A 27,456-nucleotide genomic window follows, 5' to 3' on the forward strand; every position below is an offset into this window, starting at 1 on the left:
CTGTTATAAATAACTTAGAAATTTATTATACACAAATCTGTATGTGGCAACATGGCGTTTCAGGTCACCCCAACAAATGAAACCCATAGCTAGAATCACACGCTTTTCATGCGTGCACAGAACATGAAAAGAAAGTCGACATCAATCGTACAGACGTATGATTATTCTTTACAGTATTTTAATGCAATTTTCCTCTTCAGAGGCTTAATTAAAGACGCCGTTCATCGCTCCGCAATAATGAGAACATTTATTTTAGCGAATAAAGTGTACAAATGAACACTGCTGCATTTTTTCAAATTATGGTCAAAGAAAAGAATGCAAAAATTACAAGTTCCCCACTTTGTCCCCGCTCTCCTCATTATGTTTCATACTATTGCATGCATAGTAAGCAGATATTACATTACAGTCATTGGCCAAAATTTTGAAAAATAAATTAACAGAATCTTTTTTTTTTTTTAATATACAAAAAAGGTAAACAATAGCGCCACCTCCTGGTGGAAGGCAGTAAGTGCATTATTCACGTAAACTATCGATGTACCATTGTTAAGGTGGAAACTCGGAGATGGTGCGGTAAAAGGTGCTTCAAGAATGACATTTTTTTCTATACTTAATGAAAAAACGCCTGCTGCCACTCCTGTGAATGGATGACGACACACAGCACTTGCTCGTTCTGGGGAAACAAAAACACAGGGGCTGGCTCAAAGCTGTTCTTAAGGGCAAAGTACGAGAAAAAAGGGATTCTTCTTGTTTTACTGAACCTCAGAATTCGTTGATTGCACAAAGTCCCGTTCCATTTAATCTTTAAATCTAATCCACGGCGGTTTAAGGTGCAGACTTGTTAGATATAACAGCAAAATTTAACAGCTAACTAAACATCTTTGTCTCTGGACAGCACTACCATTCTTGTCCAGAAGATGTCAGTGTTGTTCATCTACACCATATCAGTGTCATTTTCATTGAAGATTTTAAAACATTTGTACCTTGTTAGAGGAGTTAAACTGTGGCGAGAATGTCAAAACAGGCTGCTAATTCTTTCAAACATTTGGGCTAATTTTCAAATACTATATTGGCAAGTGCGTTGCACTGGAAAGCAGGTTCACTAGGTGTTGTGGTTTCAAAGTAAAAAAAAGGCACGAGGACAAATTTCAAGTTCTTGATAGGGCCCTCAAGTATTTTCCATCCTCTGGCGTTCAAAACCGAAATGTCAGTCTATGATGCTCTCCTGCCTCTCATGTTCAAAGAGAGACCTCAGAACGTACAATAGCTTCACTATATAATACCAAGCTGTTGTAAATTGGATGTGGCCAGGTCTACACTCTTAAAAAGGTACTCACCATAAAAATATACCACAGCTAATGCACCAGTTAGGCAGTCACAGCGAACAGCAGCACTCTACTGCTGTCAGACATGCAAAGTAGCAAAGAAGATCTCCCTGTTACTAATTGGGGACTTGGTTAATCAAAGTTCAGCACCTTTAATGCCCAGTAGTATGCACATGAAATATTAGGTGGAATATTTAGGGCCTGAATTTCAAATCAGTGAATGGGTTACTCCGTCACAACGGTGACAGATATCCCGTCCGCTGAAATCTAAATCCCAAAGGGATTTAGATTTCGGCAGACAGGATATCAGTCACCAATGTGACGTAGTAACCCGTCTGCCGAGTTCTAAATCAGACTCTGAGGGCGTCATTACGAGTGTGGCAGTCCGAAGACCGCCACACTTGCACTGACGGTCAGACCGCAGCACTCCAGGCAATCCGATCCCCCACTTACCACTTTGGTGGGCGGACCGGCCTAAAGACCGCCGTACCCGTCAGGATCATAGATCCAGAGGGGGTGACGGCGGTCATTCAAGTAACCAGCCATTACGGAGCTGAACTCAGCGCCACCTGACTGATTATAACCACATTTTCCGCCAGTGTTTTCATGGCAAGGACCCCGCCATGAAACGGCTGGTGGAATGCCAGAGCACGGGGCTACAGCAGGAGCCTCTGACCTGCCCATGGCATGGGCAGTGCAGGGGCCCTCCCTGTCCAGCACTGTCGGAATGGGCATTGTCTGCAGTGCACAGTGCGCCTTCCAAGGGCGCTGGAGTGCTAGGATATTGGCCTGGGCTCCCTTAAAGGAGCCCAGGTCAATTTCCTAGCACTGTTCCCGCCGGTCACCCCGGCAGGAATGCATATTGCAATGTTCCTGTGGGACAGCCCGGCGGGAACATTGCAATACGCCCTGGTGGGGAAGGGGGGCTCGGCGTTGGTGTTATCACTGTGAGTTTGGCAGTCTTGTGGTGGGACCACCAAATTAATAATGAGCTCCTGAGTCTTTTGATTGACATAGTACTAACATACAAGATCACACGAATAGCTGCTTGCCCATGTGTGATGTGCCGCTCCAGTCCAGGTTGTTTCTATAAATTCTGGGACTTGTTTTCTTATTTATTCCTTTATAAAACAAGACTACAAGTCCCATAATTGAAAGGCAAAATCTGGACTGAAGCAGCAGATCATGCATGGACCTGGGAAACGTGGCAGCTATGACTTTACTATGTTGAAGGGGACCCAAGGATGTGAAATGAGGCAAAAAACCTTTTAACAACCATTTTCGTTCTGAACGCCCGCTGGAATGAGAAAATTATCTACATTAAATACTGTATGGAGTAGGATTTTATGGGCTTTAATGGGTGTTATAATTGTTGTGTAGTGTGTGAAAACATAAAAGTTCTTACATTTGTTGTGCTAAACAACTTAATATTAATTTGTAAAGGCAGAAGCCATACATTATACTGTAAACTCGCTGGAATGAGAAAATTATCTACATTAAATACTGTATAGAGTAAGATTTTATGTGCTTTAATTGGTGTTATAATTGTTGTGTAGTGTGTGAAAACATAGCAGTTCTTACGTTTGTTGTGCTAAACAACTTTATATTAATTTGTAAAGGCAGAAGCCATACATTATACTGTAAACTTCTGGTGTTTTTGATGATAAGTGACCAGGCTCTGATAATCTTGCAAGAGTTTTTCACAATGAAGTTTATCTTAAGGTTGTTTTTCCTTCTACGCTAGAGCTTTCTTAGCGTAAGTGAAGACCATGTAAAAAAGCTCGGAAATTAAGGTACAAAAAGTGATTACATTTTAACTGAATTCAGAAAGAGGCGAGTGGAACTATAGTCTGAAATGGGTGGACAGCCATAATGGTTGTGGCGTGCCACTGTCTACACTGTGCTGCGATTTCATAAGTTGTGCTGAGTAAAGTTATTTGTCTCACACTTATGATTAATTCAACACTGATTAATCTCCAGATGTGCCCCATCTCTATAAATTACATCATTCTAATGTGAGACCTAAACAAAACAAAGACATATTAACCTCTGGAAATCACATAGTTGGAAAATCGTTTAGGATGAAAAAAAAATCTAAACACATTACACCTCAGAAGCAAAACTTGATTTGAAGGGGGATATAAACAGGAAACCAATCAAAGGCGATATTAAGGATGAATGCAGCTTATAAAACTGCATTTTCGTGTTTTCAGCACTGAGACAAGAGTGTCTCCACTTTATTTTAAGGATGCTTAGTCGCACTGTGTTGGGGGGGTCATTTAAACAGACATGCACATTTATAGGAGCTGTAGACCCGACGCATTTGTGCACTGAAATCCATAGATTTTTCAACTGATGCTGTATGATCATAAATTCCATGTATCCAACACAACACCCAGTGAAATCTGTTACTGACTGAATCCAGATTTCAATGGATGAGCATGACAAAATAGCACTGTGCTAACAAAACCGTCACCAATCCTTTACTTCACACCGCAGAAAGTCTAACCAGCTGCACACCACCCCATTACAAAAGGTTTTCAGTTATTGGCGTGTGGAGCCAACATGAAAAAAGTTCTCTCCAGCCATCAGGCATTAGTGCTTCTTCTTACTGTGCTTGCCCCAGTGCTTCTGGCGGCCTCCACCATGGCCTCCACCTTCTCGCCTTTTCTCCCACAATGGCATTGGGGGTTCGATTTCACCAGGCCTGCCCCCTCGGTCGGGCACACCACCCATAATCACCTACCAAGCGAATGCAGATGGAGAAAATATTATGGTAATTCACATCATTTTCAGAACAGTGCCTAGTTATATGGACTATAGCAATCATTTACACTTGGAGTCTCGATGGGAAGCTCGCGAGCTACCAGTCTCTCGTGTCTACCAACTATAGTTTCCCCCAAGTACCTTAAATCAGTGTATTTCCATGTAGTGATTTGTTGTAGCATTGACTTGCCTTACCCAGATACTCACCTTGTTGACAGAGCTGCTGGTGTTAACACGAGATGAGCCGCTGCTGGTTTTGACAATACGTGACATATCCTCGCGGGCAGCTAGTAGGTGGGACAGACTGACTTGTGACTTGGTGTGCATCAGTTGTCGGAAGGGACTGAACAGCTTCTCCATGGTTGCTTCCTTTCCTTGCTGGGCTTCCAAAAGAAAGAATTAACCTATACAGTGTGCTACCTTGACATGCTCTGTGATCATCAGGTTGCTTTGCTTCTAGTGTGATGAAACCAAATATTGGTGGCAACACTGAGCAATGCCATGTAGAAAATCAGCATTTAAGGTTCCTATCCCGTGAGGATGACTGACTTAAAATATAATGCAGTTGATCTCACAAGATTTTAGCAGTGAATTGTGCCTCAAGTTTTGAGTCCTACAGTCACTGAGTGATGCAGATTGGTATACCCAATCGAAGAGGAGCCAGACACTTTAAAGCAATTATACAGGACTACATAGTTACATGAGGAGACAACTACATTAGCAATCAGCCACAAAGTGACCCCAATCCCATTTTTTCCTTACGAAGGACCCCACATCGTCTGAAAATACAAAATGACAGACCTTGGCTACATATAAGCTCTGCAATGCCTATATAAAACAGCCACTCATTTTGTAGCCTAAATTAAGACATCCAAACTGCTGAGACCTAACCACGCTTAACCTGGCAGAAAGAAGTCAAGTAATTTACCTGGATGAATTCGGTTTCTATTTTAATTCTCTATAGGATGCAGCCACATCAACTGGTGTATTACAAATGTACACTGTCGAGCGAGCACCATTACAGACTTTAACAGCAGGACTTGCATCTCAGAGCTACAGGTGCCCATGGTCCGTCTACCATAGGTCATTTATGACCGGTGGAGAACGTGCAATTAAAAAATGAACAGTGAGAAAAGAAGAGCATCACTAACGTACCGAATATTCACACAAATCATAACCAATAATGATTGCTAAACATTATGCAATAGAAAGATCGAAAGGTTTGCAATACCCATGATGGAATATATAAGGGCAACTAAAAACCTCATAGAGGTGACCTAATTATGGGTTTTGGCACAATAAAAGACGAAGCAGCTGGACAATAGGAGCTATGGGACAATACGCTCGTATTCCTCAAGACAGATTAATACACATTTTCAATAAGAAACAGGGGGTTTCTTCTTACTAGAAATGTCATCAAAACAATTCCAATGACTGTCAAACTCTGGCTCCAAACACAAAATGCATCTCTTTGTTGATCACTCACCTTGGCCCTTTCTGACCAATGGAAGGACGTCACAGTGACATCTATGCGTGTGACCAGCATCCGCATTCGGCATTCATATTCATTTCGCAGGGTCCAACTGATCCGCTCAAGCTCCTCCTGCACATGACAGAGCAAAGAAGAGAAACTGGGAAGGGATACTAAAGTCTAGAGCGGCACAAGAACCGTAACAGATGGAGCTACAATGAAGACAGCTTCCCCTTTGAGACTTTTTTTTTTTACCACCTCCTTTGAGAAGTCAATAACCTTTCCATGGTTTGGGACCGAAAGGGTGGTTGCAAACCATTGAAACATACCATTCCAAATCGCAATAAAGATGGAATCTCCCTTTCATGCATCTTAACTGTGTTTCACAAGAGGTTTGTAAACCCATTTTGTCAGTCGGAAAACTTTACCAATTGATGGGTTCCTATAATTTAAAATGTTGTGCTCCTCATTGCTGCAGTTTGATTGATCATGGGAATCTAGTCAGAATGATCATTTGGCGTCCAGCCAGTGTGGTCAAGTATAAGAAACAAATAGAGCATGTCCTTACATTTTGCCCTGTACTGCTAACAGAACAGAAAGTGTTCTTAAAACCAATGTTCAAAGAGGCAGGATGACGTACGATAGAACGGGTAGTAAAACTATGTAGGCAAAATCCCACAGATAGAGACATCTGCGGACTGGTTAAATTCATGTCTGTTGTGAAAAAGAAAAAAATGGGCCATTCTGTAAATTCAACTAAACCATTTTATAGGCTAGTTCCTTGGGATGCTTTTAAGCGCATTCTGGAAGCATACTGGATCGTGACAAATCAAATTTTAGTTTTGTATTAAAGCCCCAATCCCGAACCCCAATTTTGGTTATTCAGTAATACTATTGTAACACACTGAGTGATAAAACTTATCAATAAATGTGCTGCATACATTTTCATCTAAACAATTTTAACTTATTTTATTTACTTACACATTTGCATATAATTAGTATCTTGAGTTTACAGCATAAATGAAGTATTACATATGCTTTAACCAATATTGACAAAAGTTGGGATCTTGGAGGTACCTGAATTTAGATAAGAATGAACTAGGTACCCTTAGTTGAACTGTTGTTCAGTGCTTAGTTATGAAAGACTGGCAAAATGCAGACCTGGTCATTATTCCTCTGTCATTGTGAAAGTCAGTAGGGCCACATACTTGAACACTTCATCAAACAACAATGGTATGGCCCCTTTGCTAGAGTTCCCTAATATGTCATCACAAATGACAGAAAAGTGCCTCTTACATTCTGTCATTTTCTAGAAACAGACGGAAGTATTCTAATAATATTCATGGATCATGCAGCTCTGCAGCAGAGAAACTACCACCTTCACCAAGCCTTTGGAAGAATTGAGTAAACCAATAGAGGTCTGCAAGTGGTAGAATCAAGAGGAGAGCAAGGATTACTCCTAAACCAGGCAAACTAATGTAATTGAGAGTGCCAATAGAATGTGTCCTGGTGATCACAGTGACCATCAGAGAGAATATCATATCTCAGGACAGTGCTTAAATAGTCAGAGAGTAGCTTAGCTCTGGGATCTTCTTCAATTTGTATTAGTTTCTAATTAACAGAGCAGATTCCATGGAAATTATAGTATGACTGGAGAGCAGTATAGTGGTAAGCAGAATCCTCAGTTTTCTCCTCTAAGTAGTAATTTTTACAGTCCCATATGTCTGTGCTTTATTCTCAGTGCTAATTTGCATTCGTTACTTGTGATCTATATTCTAAATCTGGTGTTTCTTTCTTTCAGGCTTATGCGTTTAGGTTTTCAACTCTAATGTGAAGCATGGAACGTTGTGCATTAGTATTTTGTATGTTATTGGGGATACTATAGAATCTAAGATCTCCAACAATTCTCTAGCAATTCTGTTCTATTTATCGATGCATGCAGTGCGAAAGAATGCCAACTACATGTTCTGTGACCAAGGGCCATTTCTAGTACAATGCCCATTATAAATTAGTTAATTTTTATGATCTTGTTAAATACAGATGTTTGATCTGGAGTCTAGACTTTTATCTGGGTATTTTTGAAAGCACAGATCTGCGAAAATATTGTTCTGATGCGAGATGAATAGTTTGTAGCTTAACAAGTCCACAGAGGACAATAACCGGAGGACATAGAGGGACTGCTCATGATTCTTTTCCTTCTTTATGTAAAATAAAATTGCTGTCTAATCGTAATTAGGTATCATTTGCCAAGCATTTGCCAGAGTCTAGAAATAAAGCCTAGATTGTGGTAGAAATGTTTTAATAAACTGCACGTTCGGTTAATTTTAGTTTGCATTTAATAAAGCAATAGACTTGTACACCCATCTCTGGTAATCTCCATTGTTCATTCCTTCTATGACCTTTGGGCCATCTCATGCCGGTATATTATCAAGTCAAGTTAGCTTCCCTATTCTGTCAACCCAACTTCTGAGGAGATCTTGATTCCCAGGGACAGAGAGAAGCATCCTCCAAAGTCTTTTCCTACTTTTTCCTTTCCTTATTATCTTATTTTGTGCCTCACTGTTTGACCACATCTTTTTTTCCGCTTTTCCTGACCTTGGCAACTCATTTTTTCTGCTAGACAGTTCATTCAATTCTTGCATCTCATGTTCTGAGGTAGATGTCCTCAAGATGCAGGTTTTATCCACTATTCACTGCTTTCAGCCCATCCATGTTTAATAGCGTTTACTTCTGTTTTTTAATTTCCATACTTCCTCAGAAATACTATGGACTCCGCTGATGCATCTGGGGCTTATTTAGACTACACAAAGAAGAGTTTGTCAGAACAGGTGTCACATTCGCAAGAATCATCTTTTTGCTCTCCTGTAGTTCCTTAATTTCCGTCACTGGAAAACTATCTGTTGCCCTTGTACATTTTAATCTTTCACAACATCATTGTTTATAGCTATCTGGACCAAAAATGCCCATCTACATAATTAAACCAACTGCTTCATGCTGAAATGTTTTTTTTTTCATACAGTGTTTATTATCCTTTCATTTTGGCCCATTGTCACTTCGTGTTTTCTCTTACTTACAACAAATCTTAATGATCCATTTACACTGCTTTTTTTCGGGAAGGCCATATTTGTGAGAAGAGCTGTAACTCATCACAAAATCCACCTCAGCACTGACATAATAGATTATCCCCTTTGCTCTTGAATAGCTACAAAGCATAAACCGTCAGGGCCATCATCACACATTTATCTATTTGCAGATACTCCAATCTTAAGATGGACAAAGGACCAGCAGCAGGAAATTTCAGAAAAAGAACACAGATGTTCAGTCCCAAACCTCGAGTCAATTTTGAGATTCAGAGGATTTGTCTCTTTAATCGAACCAGACCAAAGAGCCACAAAGTCATTCTTAGATTAGGAAATAAAGACTTTTTCAAAAAGGACGAGTGATAACTTGCTCAAGCCGTTCTATATCATCCTAAAGTGAGGCTCACTGAATCATGCATTCATTGCTAACAGCTGCTGTGAACTGATGGTCGTGAGTTTGAATTCCGGCAAGCCCGTGACATTATTTCATACTTCCGAGGTTGAGAAACCGAGTACAATTAAATTAATTAAAAGTAACACCTGTTACCTGACGCACTTAGAAACAGCTAAAACAGTGGTATTAAGAACAATAAAAAACGAATTATAATTTCACAAACACAAGACATATACAAGGCAATGTTGCTTGTGTTCTGCTTAGATTATTTTGAGTATTGTATTCCCTTTGCCTTTTCACTGCATAATACTTTCCTCTCTGAGTCACTCATCAAAAAATCTGTATTGCTTTTCATGTAGTTATTAATCCTATTATTATAAATATAATTAATAGTGGGCCTTGTTAAAGTTCACCTCTCATGCCACCCCCCTCCTTGCACACCTTTTGTCTCAGTGCTAATACATCACCACTGGCTCTGTATGTCATATAAAATAAGAACCTGCAAGCTCTTCTGCACACATTACGTTTTCCCAATTAATTAATACATTTGCACCTTTAAAATTAAAATGGTCAACTGCCCACGTATAAGGCGCTCAGTCACCCTAAGGGTCTTGTCCACACTATGTAAAATGCTAATAATTTAAATGGATATATATTTATTTTGTACCACAGATCAATGGTAGTCAACTAAATCTAAAACTGTGCTCTGATACAGATGCAATCAAAACTCTCTGGTAAAAAACCCTAACGATGATCATGGGATTCTGGAAGATCTACAAAAAAGGTAGTTTTGTGAGCCAAAAATATTGCTTTTCTAACCAGATTGGCACATCATTTAATGCAATCAAGTTTTTTTTCAACCCCTAACACTAATATTTATTTGTAAATCATAAATTACAAATCCAGTGCTGTGTGTTATTTGATTTATGACGTATTAAGCTTGCCTTCGGAGGGGTAAAGTGCATGTTTAATTGACAAATGCAAACTGGTTCAGGTGCTTGATCAATGAATATGTATCATAAATAAATTCAAAATTTGTACCCGTGTTTTGTTTAACACACTGTTGAGTGTAATTGTTATTGCCCTTGGTCACCTGGATGGATGGTTATGTATATGTAAATTACATCATGGTGAATTAAAATGGCCTTTCTGTGGGCTCATCTCATGAGGAGACGTAATAGCAGCATTGTTGGAGTTCTACAGGAGCAACATACATCTAATTTTAGTTGCTCAGTGAGGACCTTTGGATACTCACAGAAAAATGAGTCAGCCTGTTGCGCACCCAGTACTTGGACTATGGGCAATGATTTGCCTGAAGGTACACTGCCTGAACTAAAGCAGAGGTGCGTACAAGGCTGATGAATATGTTTAAATAATTTAAAAACAGCATAAGATGTAGGTTTATGGTAAAAAATATTTGTAGTATTATTTGTATTCATATTACTAAATACTGCCTGTTCTAACGTTTGGTTGGGATTCACTATAATTATACTTTGTGTGAGCAGATTCGTTTTAAATAAAACATTTAAAAGATAACAATTATGACTGTGCTTTCTCCGAACAAGATGGAGTTCTTAATGAATACAATTTACCCTGCAGGAAGTCTCTGGTAGGATCTGATGTTATGTCTATACCGATGTGTGAAGTAAGTCCGTAAGGTGGTTAGCAAGCATCTGCCGGATTTCTCCATGCTGTAGACTAAGCTAGATGCACATGTCTGAGGACACAGAGAAATCTACTCAGGGGAATGAAGTCGGCTTTACACCAGCTCGCTTCAACAGACCCCACACATTCAACTGATGCTACACCGTTCAGGAATAGTTTTGGGCCTAAAGAGAAGAAATCAGAGTTGTACTTGCCCCTGATGTTGACCAGGGTGTATGTGTAAACACATCTTTCACCAAGCAGCGTTATACCATTTTCTCTTTTTTGAGAGATTGCCCTTGACAATGGCTTTGCTTTTATGAAATCGTCAAACCCTAATGTTTGTAAACGAGATACAATCTAAGAACATTGATCAAAGAAGTTTATCGAGAGTTAGCTCCATGCATTAAGAAATTGTCAATAGTTCTTTAAGGGTCGTGAGTTAATTCACATAACTTGACAGAATCCTTCTTGCAAAAAAATGTCCCTCAGCGCTAAAGACTTTAAAAGATATTGCTCAATTTCAAATGCCCCATGGTTAGCAAACATATTGGAGAAGGGAGCTACATGATTGTGTGGAACTTAAACCTGTCCTTGGTGACCAACAGTCAGGCTTCCATCCCATCAGGTGAACAGAGACAACTTTGTCTGATATTGTTCATTATCCTGAAGCATGTGAGTTCAGGGAACTCAGTTCTTTTTATGCTGCTGGCCTTTGCAAAAGACTTTCTTGCGCAAACAAATCTGTTGGACAGGCTAGCAAAGGTGGCAAGGTTAGCTTGGCTGTTTCACGTCAGACCAAAAAGCCAGATTAAAAGTTGGTCATTAAGACAGATATCACCATTATCTCTCCTCTCTCTTTTAACCCCTTCACTGCTAGGCCTTTCCCACCCATGTGCTAAGCCTTTTTTGTCTATTTGGGTAGTTTGCTCTTAAGACCCCATTACTTTTTGTCCATATAAGCTATCCATGCCAAATTAGCGCCCTTTTTTCCAACATCCTGGGGATTCTGAAGGTTTGTGGACTTTTCTGGAGAGGACTGAGAAATTAGCCAAAATACACCAATGTTTTGTTTTTTGGGTAAAAATGGGAAATAAGTTCTGCAGAAGAAAGCGTCTGTTTTTTCACTGCAAACTGCATCGACGAAGGGTTTGTGTGCTAAAATCATCGCTTTCCCATCTTTCAGAAACAGGCAGACTTGAATCGGAAAACCAAAATTTTCAACACAGTTATGGCATTTGACTAGGGCATACCCCATTTTTCCCATTGTTTGTGTTTTCACCCTCCTTCCAGTTAGTGTTATAAATGGGTGCAAAATCAATGGTGAATGCCGAACAACTACACATTTCTAAAAAGTAGACAACATTCTGAATTCAGCAAGGGGTCATTTTTGTAGATTCTTCAAGGTTTTCCTATAGAAAGTACCAGTTGAAATTACAAAACACACTGAAACTGAGTTGAAAAAAAACAGCCATTTGCATCTATGTTTTCATCTGTAACTTTTTCTAACTATGGCAGATTTTTGAAAGCAATATACTTTTATGTCCACTGGACCCTTCTGGTTGCAAATTTATATAGGGCTTGCAGGTTCACCAAGAACATGAGGTACCCAGAGCCAATAACGGAGCTGCACCTCGTAATGGTTTTTCATTGCGTACAGGGTACACAACAATACATTAAGTAAAATATAACAAGTGAAAAACAGGTATGAAGGAAACCTATGTATTTCTGGAACTGCACACAGGATATGGAGTGTAGAAGCAGTGGTTATTTGTACATCTCTGAATTTGTGGGTATCCATACTGCATGTGAATCAAAGGGCATTTCTCAAAATTACTTCTCTCTTACACACTGTCTTACATTTAGAAGGCGCAAATGCAGAGAGAAACAATTGTTTATAACACTTGTTCTGCTATCCTGGGCTCCCCCAAGTCTCCTGATAAAAATGATACTTCTTTGTTTGTGTGGTTACACCTAATGCCCATGACTGGAAAAGGTCCAAAATTCAACATGGATACATCAAATCTTTTTAGGCAAAACTGACCCGCTTTTTGCAAAGCGGTTAGCTGTAGTTTTTGTGCCCTTCCTCAGCCGGCACCTAGGGAAACCTAGCAAACCTGTACATTTTTTAAAACTAGACACCTAGGGAAATCCAAGATGGGTTGATTTGTGTGGCTCTCACCAAGTAGTTTTACCCAGATTCCCCTGCATACCTCAAAATTGATGGAAAGTTCTGGAACTTCCACCCAGCAATACCCCAAGTCTCCCAATTAAAATGGTACCTCACTTGTTTGGGTGGGCCTACTACCCGCAACAGGAAACAGCCTATTACGCAACATGGAATACATCAAATTTTTCCAAGAAAAACGGACTCGTTTTTTGCAAAGTGGGTAGCTGTAGTTTTTGGGCCCTTCCTCAGCCGGCACCTAGGGAAACCTAGCAAACCTGTACATCTTTTAAAACTAGACACCTAGGGAAATCCAAGATGGGTTGATTTGTGTGGCTCTCACCAAGTAGTTTTACCCAGATTCCCCTGCATACCTCAAAATTGATGGAAAGTTCTGGAACTTCCACCCAGCAATACCCCAAGTCTCCCAATTAAAATGGTACCTCACTTGTTTGGGTGGGCCTACTACCCGCAACAGGAAACAGCCTATTACGCAACATGGAATACATCAAATTTTTCCAAGAAAAACGGACTCGTTTTTTGCAAAGTGGGTAGCTGTGGTTTTTGGGCCCTACCTCAGCAGGCACCTAGGGAAACCTAGCAAACCTGTATATTTTTGAAAAATAGACACCTACCAGAATCCACGATGGAGTGACTTGCATGGCTCTCACCACGTTGTTTTATCCACAATCCTATGCAAACCTCAAACTCTGAGTGAAAAAAACACATTTACCTCACATTTCTGTAATGGAAAGTTCTGGAATCTGCACAGAGGTACACACTTCCTTCCACCCAGCATTCTCCTATGTCTCCTGATGAAAATGGGATCTCACTTGTGTGGGCAGGCCTACTGCCCACAACAGGAAATGGCCCAAAATGCAATATTGGCATTTCAAATTTTTCTAAGGAATACTGACCCTTTTATTTTGCAAAGTGGGTGGCTGGAGCCTATGGAATGCTAGCAAAACTGTACACATGGAAAACTGTACACATGGATCTCATCAGAATTTTTTACCTACAATGCCCTGCAAACCTTGCCTGAAATCCCACATTTTTCCTTACATTTCTGTGATGGAAACATCTGGAATCTGCGAGAATCCACAAAATTCCTACCACCCAGCATTGCTCCACTTGTGGCAATAAAAATGCTGTGTCTATTGTGTGACTGGGTCTACTGCCAGTGCCAGAAACTTTTCAAACCAAGGACAATGGGAGCCCTTGAATGGGGCTCCTATTCACATTGGTTGGATCCATTCCTGTAGTTGGCACTAGGCCCAACCACACAAGTGGCACAGTATTTTGATTGTCAGAAGTGGGGCAATGCTGGGTGGTAGGAATTTTGTGAATTCCAAAGTTTTCATCGCAGAAACGTGAGAAAAAATGTGTTTTATGTCAACATTTGAGGTTTGCAGGGCAATGTGGTGTGGGATGGATGTGACACACACTACCCTGGACTTCCCCAGATATCTAGTTTTCAGAACTGTCTGGGTCTGGTAGGTTTTTCCAGGTGGCAGCCTACCCAACCCCAAAACATACAGCTGTTCACAATTTCAAGTGGGATGATATTTGGGATTTAGCAAACTCTCCCGGCCTAATTTGTAAAAACACAAAAACTTAAATATCCTCTTGCTTGCCATGGGGATGAAATGCTTTAGTCCGCAGGGAACAGAAAGACTGTTCCCCTTTTTTAGGAGGGTGGTGGGCGCACAGCCATGCCCATGCTGTGGATCCTCCACTGATACAAATTAAATAGAAAGAAGTGTTTTTCTGCCCCCCTCGTCACCACCCTCCAACCCCGAGTGCAGATTGACCTAAAAATAAGGCCAATCTACCCCCCCCAGGGCTCATCTTAAAAGGAGCAGCCACTGTGAAAGGGACTGGTCCCTTGCAGAAAAATAAATCCCTGGTGATCTAGTGGAGTGGATCCCAGCTTGGGAATCGCCCTCCTTGGACGATCCCCAAACAGGGATCCACTTGAGAAAGATAGCATTGGAAAGGAGAGATTCTCCCCTTTATAATGGTACCTCTCCTGTGTGCTCAGATAGTCCTTCGGGCACAGAAGCAATGGAAGTTCAATGAGCTGATCAGCTAACTTTATTGTCACTGTAATGATGTCAGCGTGCAATGCGCGCCGGTCATCACTGCAGTAAAGGAAAGAAAATGCCTCTGGTGACTGGGGAAGGTCTTCACTCAGCTCCCAAGGTGAAAAATAGGAAAAAAATGAAATCCCTCTGAAGCCTACAGCAGTGGGATTTTGTGGTCATGGGATGAGGACAGAATGGTTCCGTCCTCAGCACACGACCACTGGTGCTCATGACGGAACTATTCTGTCAAGAGCACCAAAGGGGTTAATGGTTACGATGCCACTTCACCAGTTGCTAACTAATTTGGAGATCAGTTTTGAAAACTGCACAGATGACATTCAAATTGTGCCCCACTTGCCTCACAATCCCAAAGTTCATCAGAAGAGAGTTGCCAAAGTGTTTTCTATTATTCACTGATTGGGATGGACCTCTGACTAAAGACACTTAGCTCGAACTATTGCTCACCTTGGGGCCCTCGTGATCTATTCGATGCGCTCTTTTTCTTTGGTCCACCGTAGTGCACCTTTAAAATCAGTGTGCTAGTCAAAGACTGGGAGACTGTGCCCCATTACAGTTAATACACTGCACCAGTGGAGTCACAAACTAGTGTCTTCCTTGGAGGCAGTAAATTAACGAAAGTCAGACCAGCTGTTTGAAGCAGCCGGTTGCCTTTTACTATGAAGGTGGCATCCTGGCCTGCTTTGGAAAAGAGTCAGCGATCACGGGGGGAGCAAAAAGTGAGCGAGCACATATCCCCAATTGCACCCCCTGGTCTCTTAGCGCAATACAAACCCAGCTGTCAGGTTGCAATACTTCGGTCAAAGATGAAGAGAAACATTTTGGGGTGTACTTTAAGGAGCTACTTTCTATGGACTGTCAGGTAAACAATTTTATCATGACATCAAGAAAAATGCAGAGGTAAATCATTTCCAGTCACTGCCAGCTTGACGTGGAATGCTCTTCCCGGGGAACATAGGCAGAAAAAACAGCCTTGACTATTCAGAAAAGTTTTACTAACCCATTGGTATTATTCTTACCACCAAGCACTGCCTAGTCACTCCTAAATGGCTTTTTGCATTATATAAATAAGCTGATTGACTACTGTAACATGAACTGAAGCGCTGACTTTATAGCCTGGAAGTTCTGTAATGTAAGATTTACTGTGGGGTGTGTATTCTGTTTCATATTATTTTTCAGCCTATAAGGCAGTGGTTCCTAATCTTTTTCAAACTGCGGCTCCTTTGAGCTATGGGCCGCTGCTCCCTATTATGTCATTTTTTTTGGATGGGTCGGGGGATGCAAGCCAGGTCTTGGGAGCACTTTCATTTTTCTCCCTGAAAATAACTGGGATAAAGCGGATAAAGGCTTCTGCGACAAGGACTTGTCTTGAGTGTCTTGGGAGTATGCTGTGTCAGTAATCTGCTGCTGCATGCCAGTGCACAACATTTTTGTCATACTCTTTGTGCCTGCCATAGCACTCTCTCCTTGCTGCTGGCAGCAGGTTAAAAAAAATAAAAATAAAGTACATTAGCGTTTTTGATATCGGATCCTGCAGCACCACACTTGGAAGTCCCACACATGACAATAGACTCGATTCAGGCCTCAAGGGGAGAAATACGTTCTCCGGATTCTTTTTTTTAAATCTCCCACTTACCTCTTAAATGTTGGAAGTATGTAATTTCATGACTACCCGCTTTTCCTGAATAGCAGCATGGCAATCTCACATGGGTTACCAGGGGCCACAAATGCACATTACAAAACCTTAACAAGTTTGATTTAATTGCACTATGATTCTTTCTTTTTCATACTAGCGTACAGCTCCGTTCTAAAAATAACATCTTCAGAATGGAGCCGTATGGTAGTATGAAAGAGAAATAATCGCAGTGCAAACAGTGCTTAATTTGAGCCGGTGGTTTCTGCAGTGATTACTTGAACCAGTGGTTTCCAGTGTGGGGCACCAGCACTTATTTTTGAGGGCTGGCACTTAGTTTTCTGCATCAGACATTTAGAGTGAGCAAAAGATATATAGGATACGTGGAGGGAGTGGCTGTAAATGGATTAAAGCGGCCCAAGATGGCTCAGAAATTTAAATGGAGCATCCACTTGTTTCAAAAGAGAACTTTGAGCACCGGCACATATTTATTTACAAATTAAGCACTGGGTTTCCATGAGGCACACTGGCACTTATTTTTAAGGGCAGGCACTTAGTTTTCTACATCAAGCATTTACTGCGAGCAAAAGACACATATGGGAAAGACGAAGGAAGAGAAGGATGGAAAAGCTCCACATTGGGAGGAAGAAGAAAGCTGCAAGAGTAAACTGAAGGGGCAGGGAGAGGCTGTAAATGGATTGAGGAGGCCCAAGATGGCTTTAGAATTATCATTGCCTACTTTTGTTTTTGTTTTTACAAGTTTAGCACCAAGTGGAAACAAATCAAATTTAATGGGTTTTACAATTTACTATGTAACATTGCAGAACACTAACAAGTTTGATTTATTTGCACTGTGATTCTTTCTTTTTCATACTACTGTATGGCTCAGTTCTAAATGTAACTCGTCTTCAGAACAGAGCCGTACAGTAGTATGAAAGAGAAAGAATTGCAGTGCAAATAAATCAAACTTGTTAGGTTTTTGCAATGCTACAAAGTCTATGATAAAACCCATCAACTTTGATTTGTTTCCACTGTAAGTCTTTCTCTTTCATACTATCGTGCAGCTTTGTTAGCTGTACGGCAGTTTGAAAGAGAGACTCACAGTGGAAACCAATTTAACTTGATGGGTTTTACAACGTAGCATTGCAGAAACCTAACACGTTTGATATATTTGCACTGTAAATCGTTCTTTTTCATACTACTGTAAGGCTCCATTCTAAACGTAACCTGTTTTTAGAATGGAGCTGTACGGTAGTATGAAAGAGAAAGCATTTCAATGTTTCCAAGAAGTGTGTGGCACCCCTGGTGAGTTCTGATGGCGCACCGGGGAGCCGCGGCACACACTTTGGGAAACAGTACTATAAGGTGTCTTATTTCATTGAACAAATTAAGTTGTATTCCCTGGATGACTGTGAAAGTAGAATGGCCTCTTGGTGTAATAATGAAAGACAGCTTACATGTGTAACAAACTGGAAGGTTTAGAATTCTTCCAATTTGGTGGCCGTAAGTGTTTACATCTGTATTGGTCTAATGTTGTATTTAAAAAATGGTAGATCTCATGAAGCTGCTGCAGCAGAGATATTCTTTCGATGCATTCTAGATGTTCCTTAATATAATTATACTACTGAAGCATTCCACTACATATAAGATAATAAAATTCTGTACCCCTAAAAGTTAATGTTGGAGGGGATGTCTTCTTGGAACGGGAAGCTAAGTGTTCACACTGTGCAGCTTGAAAACTCAAACGTTTCAAGTATGACAGCGGACAGTGCCATGAGGCAAAAACCATTGGCGATCTACTCTTCATTTTAAATGGCTGCAGATATGATACAACAACAGCCGTGTCACATGTACTTGTGTCTGAATTATTTTATTTTCTTGACTACGATGCCCACTATGTAAGTCATGCAATCTCACTGTTAAGACAGGCTGGTGCAGTGGTGAAACTGCCAGTCAGGGGACTGAAAACAGCAAATTAGTGCAGGTGCTCCGATTTAATGCAGATGGACACTGAACTACTATCCTGAGAAGAATACACTATTGAATGTGCGATTGTGAGGTCCTAGCTGACTGAGGAGGAATCAGCCTTACTTACCAGTGCCCCGAGTACCTGCAGGGTTGTTTCTCAGATTTCATACTGGCAGGATCCCAGTGAGACTGCTGACTATTGTGTAGAAGTGTTGGCTGCAGGGGCTGGTCTACACCGAGGCCATTCTTCCTTTTTTCATTAAATTGTTTAATGGACCAGTGGCTCCAAAATTTGATCTATGGAACCAAACTTCTCAGCCTGGAACTACAAGCCTAGAGCAAGCTTCACACCCCCATGATGTGTTCATAGTTCAAGAACCAGAATACATAAATGGGCATACAGAGGCCTGCAAAGCTGGCCTTGGATTTGCAGTACAAGGTCCTGAATTTGTGGTTCCCTGTCAGTGACCACCAAACCTGGGGCTTCACTAGAAGCAACGACTCCAGGCTCTGGATCCACAAATTGGTGGCAAAATTATTATTTTCAAAATTTTAAAACAGGAGGTCCCATTTTGGCCCGGCCCCCAAGCCCCCACATGTGCCTGGGATCAGGCTGTGAGCAAGTCCCTGCATCCTGTTTAATGGTGGCTACACAGTTTCTCCATACATTATGGACAGTAAATCAGATCATTTTTGTTCAGCGGATCTATCCTTGGATCAGTAGAGTAACGCAAAATGATGGGCCCCCCTGCAGAATGTGAAGACGGGCCTCTTAGTCTCCCATTTCTCACAGATATTCATCAGTCTCAGACTAAGTGAGGCACCCCTGAAGGCTGAGTAGCGCCCCTAAGGGATGTGGGCCCCACTGCTCCACAGGGGATGCAGAGGGCCTGTGTTACGCCTTGGATCCATGATTAAAAAAAGGTGAACAGGAGAAACATCTCCTTTAGTCAATTAGCATTTTTTAAACATATTTGGTCGTGGAGGACTGAAAACAGACCAGATATCTCTAAAATGTAATCCTTCACGTCAATTAGGACATCTTTATAAATGCAAATTTCCCAAAAAGTACTCTACAGTTTTAGACCAAATTATGATGATGATGAGGCAACTTATAATGTCCACAGCTACTCATAAGAGTGACCCGGCTCATACCAACAGATCAGCTCAGTACGCAAAACCAGCCCTAACTCTGCACAAATAGCCCAGGTCTTAAGCTTCTTTTTAAATATTGCAGTATTACTACAACCTCAAAGCTCCAAAGGGAGCTTATTCCATGCCAGAGCACCTTGGTAAGCCAGAGAACTGCCACCGGTCCTGGCACTTCGAATTTGGGGAATGGCAGCTAATAGTTTGTTTGCTGATTCCAGTATTTTCCAAAGGGGTATAAAAATGGAACCAGGCTCTGCGGTAGCCAGCTCCAGACTGGTACAAAGCACCATGTACCAGAACCAGAGCTTTAAACAAAATTATTTTTTTTGATAGGGAGTCAGTGCAGAACACGTAGCTGGAGGCACATTCGTGTTCTGAATGGCAGTTTCAGCCTTAGGCGGGCTGCAGTGTTTTGGATTACTTGGAGTCTATGTAGTTGTTGCTCTGGTAGTCCAAGATACAAGACATTACCATAGTCCAATCTAGCAGTAATCAAGGCCTGGATCACCAACTTTTTTGCTGGAAAAGATAGGAAGTGTAGAAATATTCGCAGGGAGCGCAGTACGCTAATGCACCTTCCCAACTACAGCATCAATTTTATATCTGAAGGATAGCCTGTCATCAAATTTGAATATTAAGTTCTTTACCACAAATTCTTGGCAGCCCGGGAGGGGCTCATCATCCGGCCAAAAGGTTTTCCAGAGTTCTGGCACAGTATTACCAAAAAAACAAAATTTTAGTTTTATCCGCATTGCTCTTAAGCTGGTGGCAAGGGAGCCACTGGAAAATGGTGGACAGACAGCATTTAATTCGCTCCTCAGATAGTTCTTCTCCCTTATCCCAAGAGAACAGCAGCTGTGTGTCATCGGCGTAAGAAAGAGTTTTAGCACCAAGAGCTTCAGCAGTCCAAGCCAAAGACGTACGATACAGGTTAAACAGGGTGTGGCTCAAGGCCAAGCCCTGGTGAAGCCCTGGGAAACTCCAGCCCTTAGTTTACATGGTTTCCACGAATAAGGTGGGATCCATATTTGTTGATTCCGACTGGCGAAGAAGGAGGCAGACCAGCCCATGGCTTATCCTGTCACCCTAACAGCATGGAGACGCTCTAGGAGTCTTGAATGGGTGACAGTGTCAAAGGCGGCCAACAAATCTAACATTATCAGCACTACCCTGCCCCCACCACAATCGAGGGTGCACTTGATGTATTTTGCCACCTTCACTAGTGCAGTCTTTGAGCTAAAACCAGACCTAAAGCCCGATTGGCTTGGATGCAATAGGCTGTAAGCATCCAGGTACTCTGAGGGCTGATGTTTCACATGCTTTTCCAGGATCTTAGCGATGGCTGTGAGAAGGGAGCTAGGCCTATAATTAGAGGGGCTGCAAGGATCAGCATAAGGATTTAATCAAATAATTATCAGTCCAGACCATAGGTATATGGCCTTCAACTAGTAATGGTCAATTGGAGAATACTTCATCTATTATGTGTCTCGCCTGGTGTGTAGGTTTGAATATAGATTGGCTGAGATCCAAAGGAACCATAATACCTCTAAGCTCTCTTGTCATACTGCCTTCCATTTTGTCCATGTGTATATTTAGGTCTCCTAGGAGTAAGAAATACGCGTATCTCACTACTAAATGAGTTACTGCTGTCTCTAGAGATTTAATGTAAGGCCTCTCTGGTCCCGGTGGTCTATAGATTAGCAAACCTGCGACCAATTGTTGATGGGAGAGAGTGATGCAGAAACCCATTGCCTCTGCTTCAACCAGGCCCTCAATATCAAACGTTTGGCATTCCCTGGCTTCCTTTAAGACCAGAGCTAATCCTCCTCCTTTTCCAGTGGGACTGCCTTTTTTTATATATATTAAAACCCTTAGGATGGCCGTGTGAAAGGCCATGTACAAAGTATCAGAAAGCCATGTTTCAGTCAACAAAAGTGAGTCTAAAGACTCTCCTTCTAATAGATCAAAAATGTGGCCAGTGGTTTTTGGCAGTGAGCATGCACTAATTAGCATTGCTGAAAACCGCATCCAACCCTCCTTGTGTATTCTGATAGGCTCATCTTCTTTCAGAATTGGAGAAGTAGACAGATGAAAGTTACACACAGGACAAGTATAATAGAGCAGAGATTAGAAATGGAAGAGCCAGACATTTAGCAGCTGGAGCAAGACTACATATGGAAAGAATGAAATATACATTACATGAGAACAGTTTTACATTCATTTCAATTTTCTTGTAAATCTGTGTAGCCAATTTGTCCGTACCAAAGAGCAACGTATGATATGGCAATTAAAAGAAGGAATGGCACTTGTCGACCTACCCTTTTCCTTGGGCCCGCTTGACGGATATGCACGGATATGCACAATGCTTGGCATAAAGAACCCAAAGTAGATATACTTTTCTTGGTAACTGTTGAGCAGATTTACGACATAGCACCAAAGTCAATAAGAAGACAATAAATGTGTTTCCTATAAAAACTCTGACTTAACAATAAACTTCCAACCTTGGTCCTGGATTCTGCTCAACATCCTATGATCCTGGGCAAATCACTTCTTTTTACAGTGCCTATAAAATGTGTAATGTAATCTGCTGCTTATGTAAAACTCTCTAATGCCTTTGGGTCATAAAACTGCAATATAAAACTGGAAAATAGACTCACTTTCACTGTTTGTAAACAAAAAGAAAACACTGAAATTCACCAGTTATTTTACTAAGCTAACTATAATTTGCACCCCCCCATACACAGCTTATGATTTAACATACTACATCAATCATGACTTGTTAAATTACATAATTGATGGCATAACTGCTAACACCATAGTCATTTACAGCCTAAAGTTACTGAGGATACATGTGGGTCCTTAGCACAGAAATAGCGTAAACCCTAGAGACAGTCATGATTGTGCATTTTGAAAGTTAAGTTGCGCACCATTTACAAATTATTAAAGTATGTTGGTGCAATTATTACTCCCTGTTAAATAAGATAAAGATGTTTATAAGGCGTGGATGTTTATTTCCATAATTGTCATAAAGGTTTTGAGGTTTTGGAGATTGTTGAATAGTGTTAAGTGTAGGGGGTGTCTTACTTAGAGGTGGTTAATCCCGGACTGGTGTTGAAAGCCTGGGTAAAAGGATTTACGCTTCTATGTCCATCTCAGAAACATGTGTAGTGTATTTTACTAAACTAAGGAGTGCAGTCCTGGAAGAAAGTGTCTTAACAGTAGCAAATATATACACCCGTCAACTCCTTGACTTAAAATTGGGGGTCATGAGAAGTATTTAAGATGATAATCACATTAAGGTAAACAGAAAATGTCCACACCTTTTGTGTGTTGAACCATCTCAAGGCCACAAACCCTTTAAAATGGTGTCTCAAATACTGTATGAAGTCATGAGAAGTATTCTACTGGGTAATCCCATTAATGTGAATAGAATATTGTCCACACCAGTAGTGTACTGAATTACCTCAAGGCCACAAAACTTACAGGACAATGTGATATCATCAATGTCATTTAACGTCATAAGCACTGCATGGCGGTGATGCAAGTTACTGAAATTCACCAGTTATTGTTTCATGCCATACCCTATGTTTTTTTGTTTTAGACAATAGTTTTTAAATTGTTACAACGCTTTTTGATTGAAAGTTTTTCAGTGATTTTCTAGGGTTTTTTATTGTGAGTGAAAACCATAGTACTGCACCTCATTATAACCTCACTTTAACGTTTGTTTTTTTCCCAATGAGTAAGAGTGTTTTTTAATGTAAAAAACATCTTATTGTCAGAACTAATTATAACATCACTTTAACCTTTGGCTAGTGGATTTTTTTTATATATCATATTTACCCATAAGTGCGCCCGTCCCCCACCTCGCACTGTCGCCGGCTAGAGATCCTGGCTTGTGGTCAGGCCCTTTACTAACCAAATGTGGGTAGCCAAACCCTTTTTGCTGGCCAACCTTCTTGCCAAGCAACCCTCCAACCCCAAGACAACCCACCCCACATTTTAAATTTATTTTTACATTTTTTGCACACTACCACCTTACTCCTATGGCACGATGCACGTGACACACTCCAAGGTACAAAGGGACAATGCAAGCTTCATTTTTTGATGTGGTTAAACATGAGCGCCAGTTTGAGTCCTAAGGCAGCTCCTGACAGGAGGCCAAGCTTGGTCCTGTGGCACAATTGTTTTTGAATGTTGGCACAATGGTGGGTCTTACAGGGACTCCCACCCCTCCACACAAGGGCTAGGAGATCCAGGGTACTCATACTCTGCCCAATTCTGCCTTATCTTCTTCTTAAACTGAGGACACAGGGACACAGTTTTTGAGAACCTGAAATCCTGGCTGCAACATTTCTGTTGATGTTGCTGCCACCCAATTAGATCACTTGTTAGCGCAGGACTAGCACTGACCCTGCAGTACCTAAGGGGCCTACGGGGAAAAAAACATCTTGACTAATCAGATTGCTTTATTTTTTTAATTTGCGATACAGTGGGAGTACCACGGTACTCTTGCAGGATCAACTGTCCCAATATAACTATATTTTGAAGCATAATTTCTCAAAAAAGGTTGAAAAGTTTTACAACAAATCACAAAAGCGCACTTTCTGAATAAAGATCTATCTTTCCGGCAACTTTAGTGCAATTTTGTTGAGCTATTTCTTTCTGTATCGGTTGCTTAAATTCCCATGGGAATTAGCATGAGGAAAATGTGTCCTCCCCCTCCCCCCCCTCTGGTTTTCTCAGCCCCTACTTACTGGATCACCCCCAAAACTTTCCAGATAGGGGCCGAGGTGGAAGAACTTTGTTTGGAAGGTTTCCTGAAGATTCATCAAGTGGTGCCAAAGTTATTAGCAAAACTATACAACTAAGCATGACTACACACTGGTTACCATCACTGTGTAATACACACATGTAAATATATATGTGTGCCTATATATCTATATATATATATATAGATTTTTAGGCACATACACATTTACACACACATGGTTTTTCATTGCTTAACATTCTTGGATGGACAATAAATTTAGACTGTCAAAAGGAAAACAAATTTAGACAGTTCCTATTGAAGTAGGTAACATTATTAGTTGACTTAATTTCTAAATGTGCTGTCAAACCTAAACTGTGAAAAAACAGAGCATTTAGTGTGACACAAGACAGTACAGCAGGCAAACAAAAAACATAAGTGAAAGCATGCCCTGTCTCCCTTGTACCCATTGCCGAGGCTCCAACTGTGTTTTCAGCAGCGGTTTAAGCACTGGGCTTTGTGGCTCAACGGGCAGCACCTCGGATATCTAAGGGGAAGATGCACATTTTAGCTGTTGCTGTGAGGGAAAGAAAACACAAACAGAAAAAAGGATACTTTTAACAGGGCCAAAGAACAAAAAAAGCAAATAACATTTCTAAAAATCTCAGCAGGAGGGATGGAAGAAGTGATTTATTTTCAGAAACGCAAACAAATCCACTATTTCTGAGATTTACTTACGTTCCCAGACAGAAAAACAGGCATTTGCAATGCAATAGGTTTTGCATTTGTGAGAGTCTGAGCTATTTTCGTTGCAAATCATAATGTTTTTACCTATGTGTTTTGTTTTGTAGTGTTGTGGATGAATGTGGTGTGTAGTGGAATTATGTGTGTTGCATTGGAATTGTCAGTTGTTAATTTGTGTGTTGTTGAATTGTGTGTTGTACAGTGTATTTGTGCTGAATAGATAGTGGTGAGAGCTGCAGAGACTAGATAGAAAAAAGAATGAGAGGGATAAGTAGTTTGTGCAGGTAGTGGTTATTGACAGAGACAGAAGCGCAAAAATAGTGTGTGAGAAAGAGAGAAAGAAGCGGAGAGCAGGCCACATATGCCTAAAGAGGGACCTTTATGTATGCAGAAGACACCCTAAAAGGAGAATAGTGTGTGTTTGAGGGATGGAAACTTTGAAAAGCACAGGAAAGAAACTGTGCGAAGATCTGTAGTTAACTATATTGGTGAGGCAGGGATAGTGTGTAAAGAGAGCGAGATATATGGGTATGGCATTGGTAATTGCAATAGGTTTCACCTATGTAATTATTAATAAGATTGTTTTTAATGTAAGTTGTAGCATTGTGAGCAGTTGTGCAATTTAATCAAAATGCTTTAAAAAAGCTTTCGCAAGGCCAACAGGTCTTGCCTATGTGAGAGTTATTGACTTAGCTAATGTATTTAGCAATGTTGCAAATGGCCGAAAGTAATGTAAGAAAGCTGTATGACACAGCCAGCACAGTTCGTGTTATAGCGTGTTTTTTAAATTTTCTGCTATGCTGCATTGAAGCTAGCGCTTCTGTATTAAATGGCTAACAAAACATTTACAAACCTGATTGATCTTGCATAGGTGAGATCTATTGGCTTTGCCAATGCCTGGTATGAAATGCCATATGGTAATTTATAAGTATTCATATAGTGTTTACAACGGCTGAAATGCTAAGGTTGTAGAATGGAGAATGCCCTTGCCAAGGTGTTAGTGTGTCCACATTCAGAAAGATTTTAGGGCCATACAAAAACTGTGAAAATATGCTATATAAATGTGCTGAATATAACATAAGATGTAGGTAGACAGAAAAGTCCAACAGGTTACAGCTTTTATTACAGTGATATGTTAGGCTATATGTTACTTTGGCTGCAATAGTTACAAAAGAACCAAAAAAAAAGCAATGCTTGCTAGTAGTAAAATATAGCAACAATCTGTGTTCAGTTGGTTTCCTAGAGCATTTGGCCCCTGTGCTACTGCACTGCTTGTTTAGTAGCAACATACAGCAATAATCTGGGTTCAGTGACTTTGTGGAGCTTTTGGCCCATGTGCCACTGTACCTGCTGCACCATTCAAATCATGGCCCTGGTGCCTGCAAGGTAACTGCATTTTTAAATGCTTCTTTAGTAGTAAAATACAGTAATAAACAGTGTTCAGCGGGTTTCCTGGAGATTTTGGCCCCTGTGCCACTGCACCATGCAACAGGGTCGTCCAGGGGGCTGCCTTGGTGACCGTTCATGAAGATGAAACCGAAGCTGAACCTCTTGAAATGCCCGATGCCCTGCAGCATGGCTCCCGGGTCCTGCTCCTTTGGCTGGCTGTACCTCAGATGAGGAGAACGAGGAACCTCCAGCAACTGTAGACTGAGAGAGGGGGCCACTTTAAGGGGGGCAGTGACAAAGTGACCTAGCCGTGATTGCTGAAGGAAGGGTGGCCGCACTGTGAGAGGATTCTGTAGTACAGCTGGCTGTACCTCCTCCGAGGAGAATGAGACATGATGAGCTTTAAAATAGCAAAGTGACCCTGCCACGATTGCTAAATAAGAGTACCGAAAATAGAAGAGAAGGAGCAGGACAGAGGATGTTGCGTAATGGCCTGAACTGGCCACCTTGGAGCTGGAGTGCCGAGTTTGAGTCTTGGTATGGTAATGGTATGACCTTTTGGAACAAAATGCAGTGCATGGCTGTTCGGCAATGAAGTTCATAACATTACCACTAAAATGCATGGCCATTTCGGGATGCCTAATAAGACAACAAAACAAAAGCAGTGCAGGGCTGTTCATCAGACGGAGTTCCAAACACAACCAGTAAAGAAGCAGACAAGTAACCAACGGACAAATTAGTGCATGGAAACAACAGATAACAACGATAGTGGAACAATACAAGTAGTTAGTCCCTGCTCCAGGGGAGGGAGCAAATGAGCACAAGCCGGGACTAAAAAGATAAATTATCGAATGGCAAAGAAGCCTTTTTCAAGGAC

At 41.0% G+C, this 27,456-nt stretch overlaps 1 protein-coding gene across 2 annotated transcripts in view; it reads right to left on the reverse strand.

Annotated features, from left to right (window-relative positions):
* Positions 1-228: 228 nt before the first annotated feature.
* LOC138259630 (protein FAM98A-like) overlaps positions 229-27,456 on the reverse strand; it is a 73,260-nt gene continuing 46,032 nt past the window's right edge. Inside the window, exons 5-9 of one of the 2 annotated variants that reach the window (XM_069207479.1) lie at positions 24,913-24,993; positions 5,575-5,691; positions 4,296-4,466; positions 3,935-4,064; positions 229-670 (exon numbers count right to left, since the gene is read on the reverse strand). In XM_069207479.1, the coding sequence (XP_069063580.1) occupies positions 456-670; positions 3,935-4,064; positions 4,296-4,466; positions 5,575-5,691; positions 24,913-24,993 (714 nt within the window). In that variant the 3' untranslated portion in view covers positions 229-455. The remainder of the gene's footprint in view (positions 671-3,934; positions 4,065-4,295; positions 4,467-5,574; positions 5,692-24,912; positions 24,994-27,456) is intronic. The other variant, XM_069207480.1, reaches the window with a different exon arrangement.

This window comes from Pleurodeles waltl, chromosome 9 (genome assembly GCF_031143425.1).
Source record: "Pleurodeles waltl isolate 20211129_DDA chromosome 9, aPleWal1.hap1.20221129, whole genome shotgun sequence".
Taxonomy (NCBI): Eukaryota; Metazoa; Chordata; class Amphibia; order Caudata; family Salamandridae; genus Pleurodeles; species Pleurodeles waltl.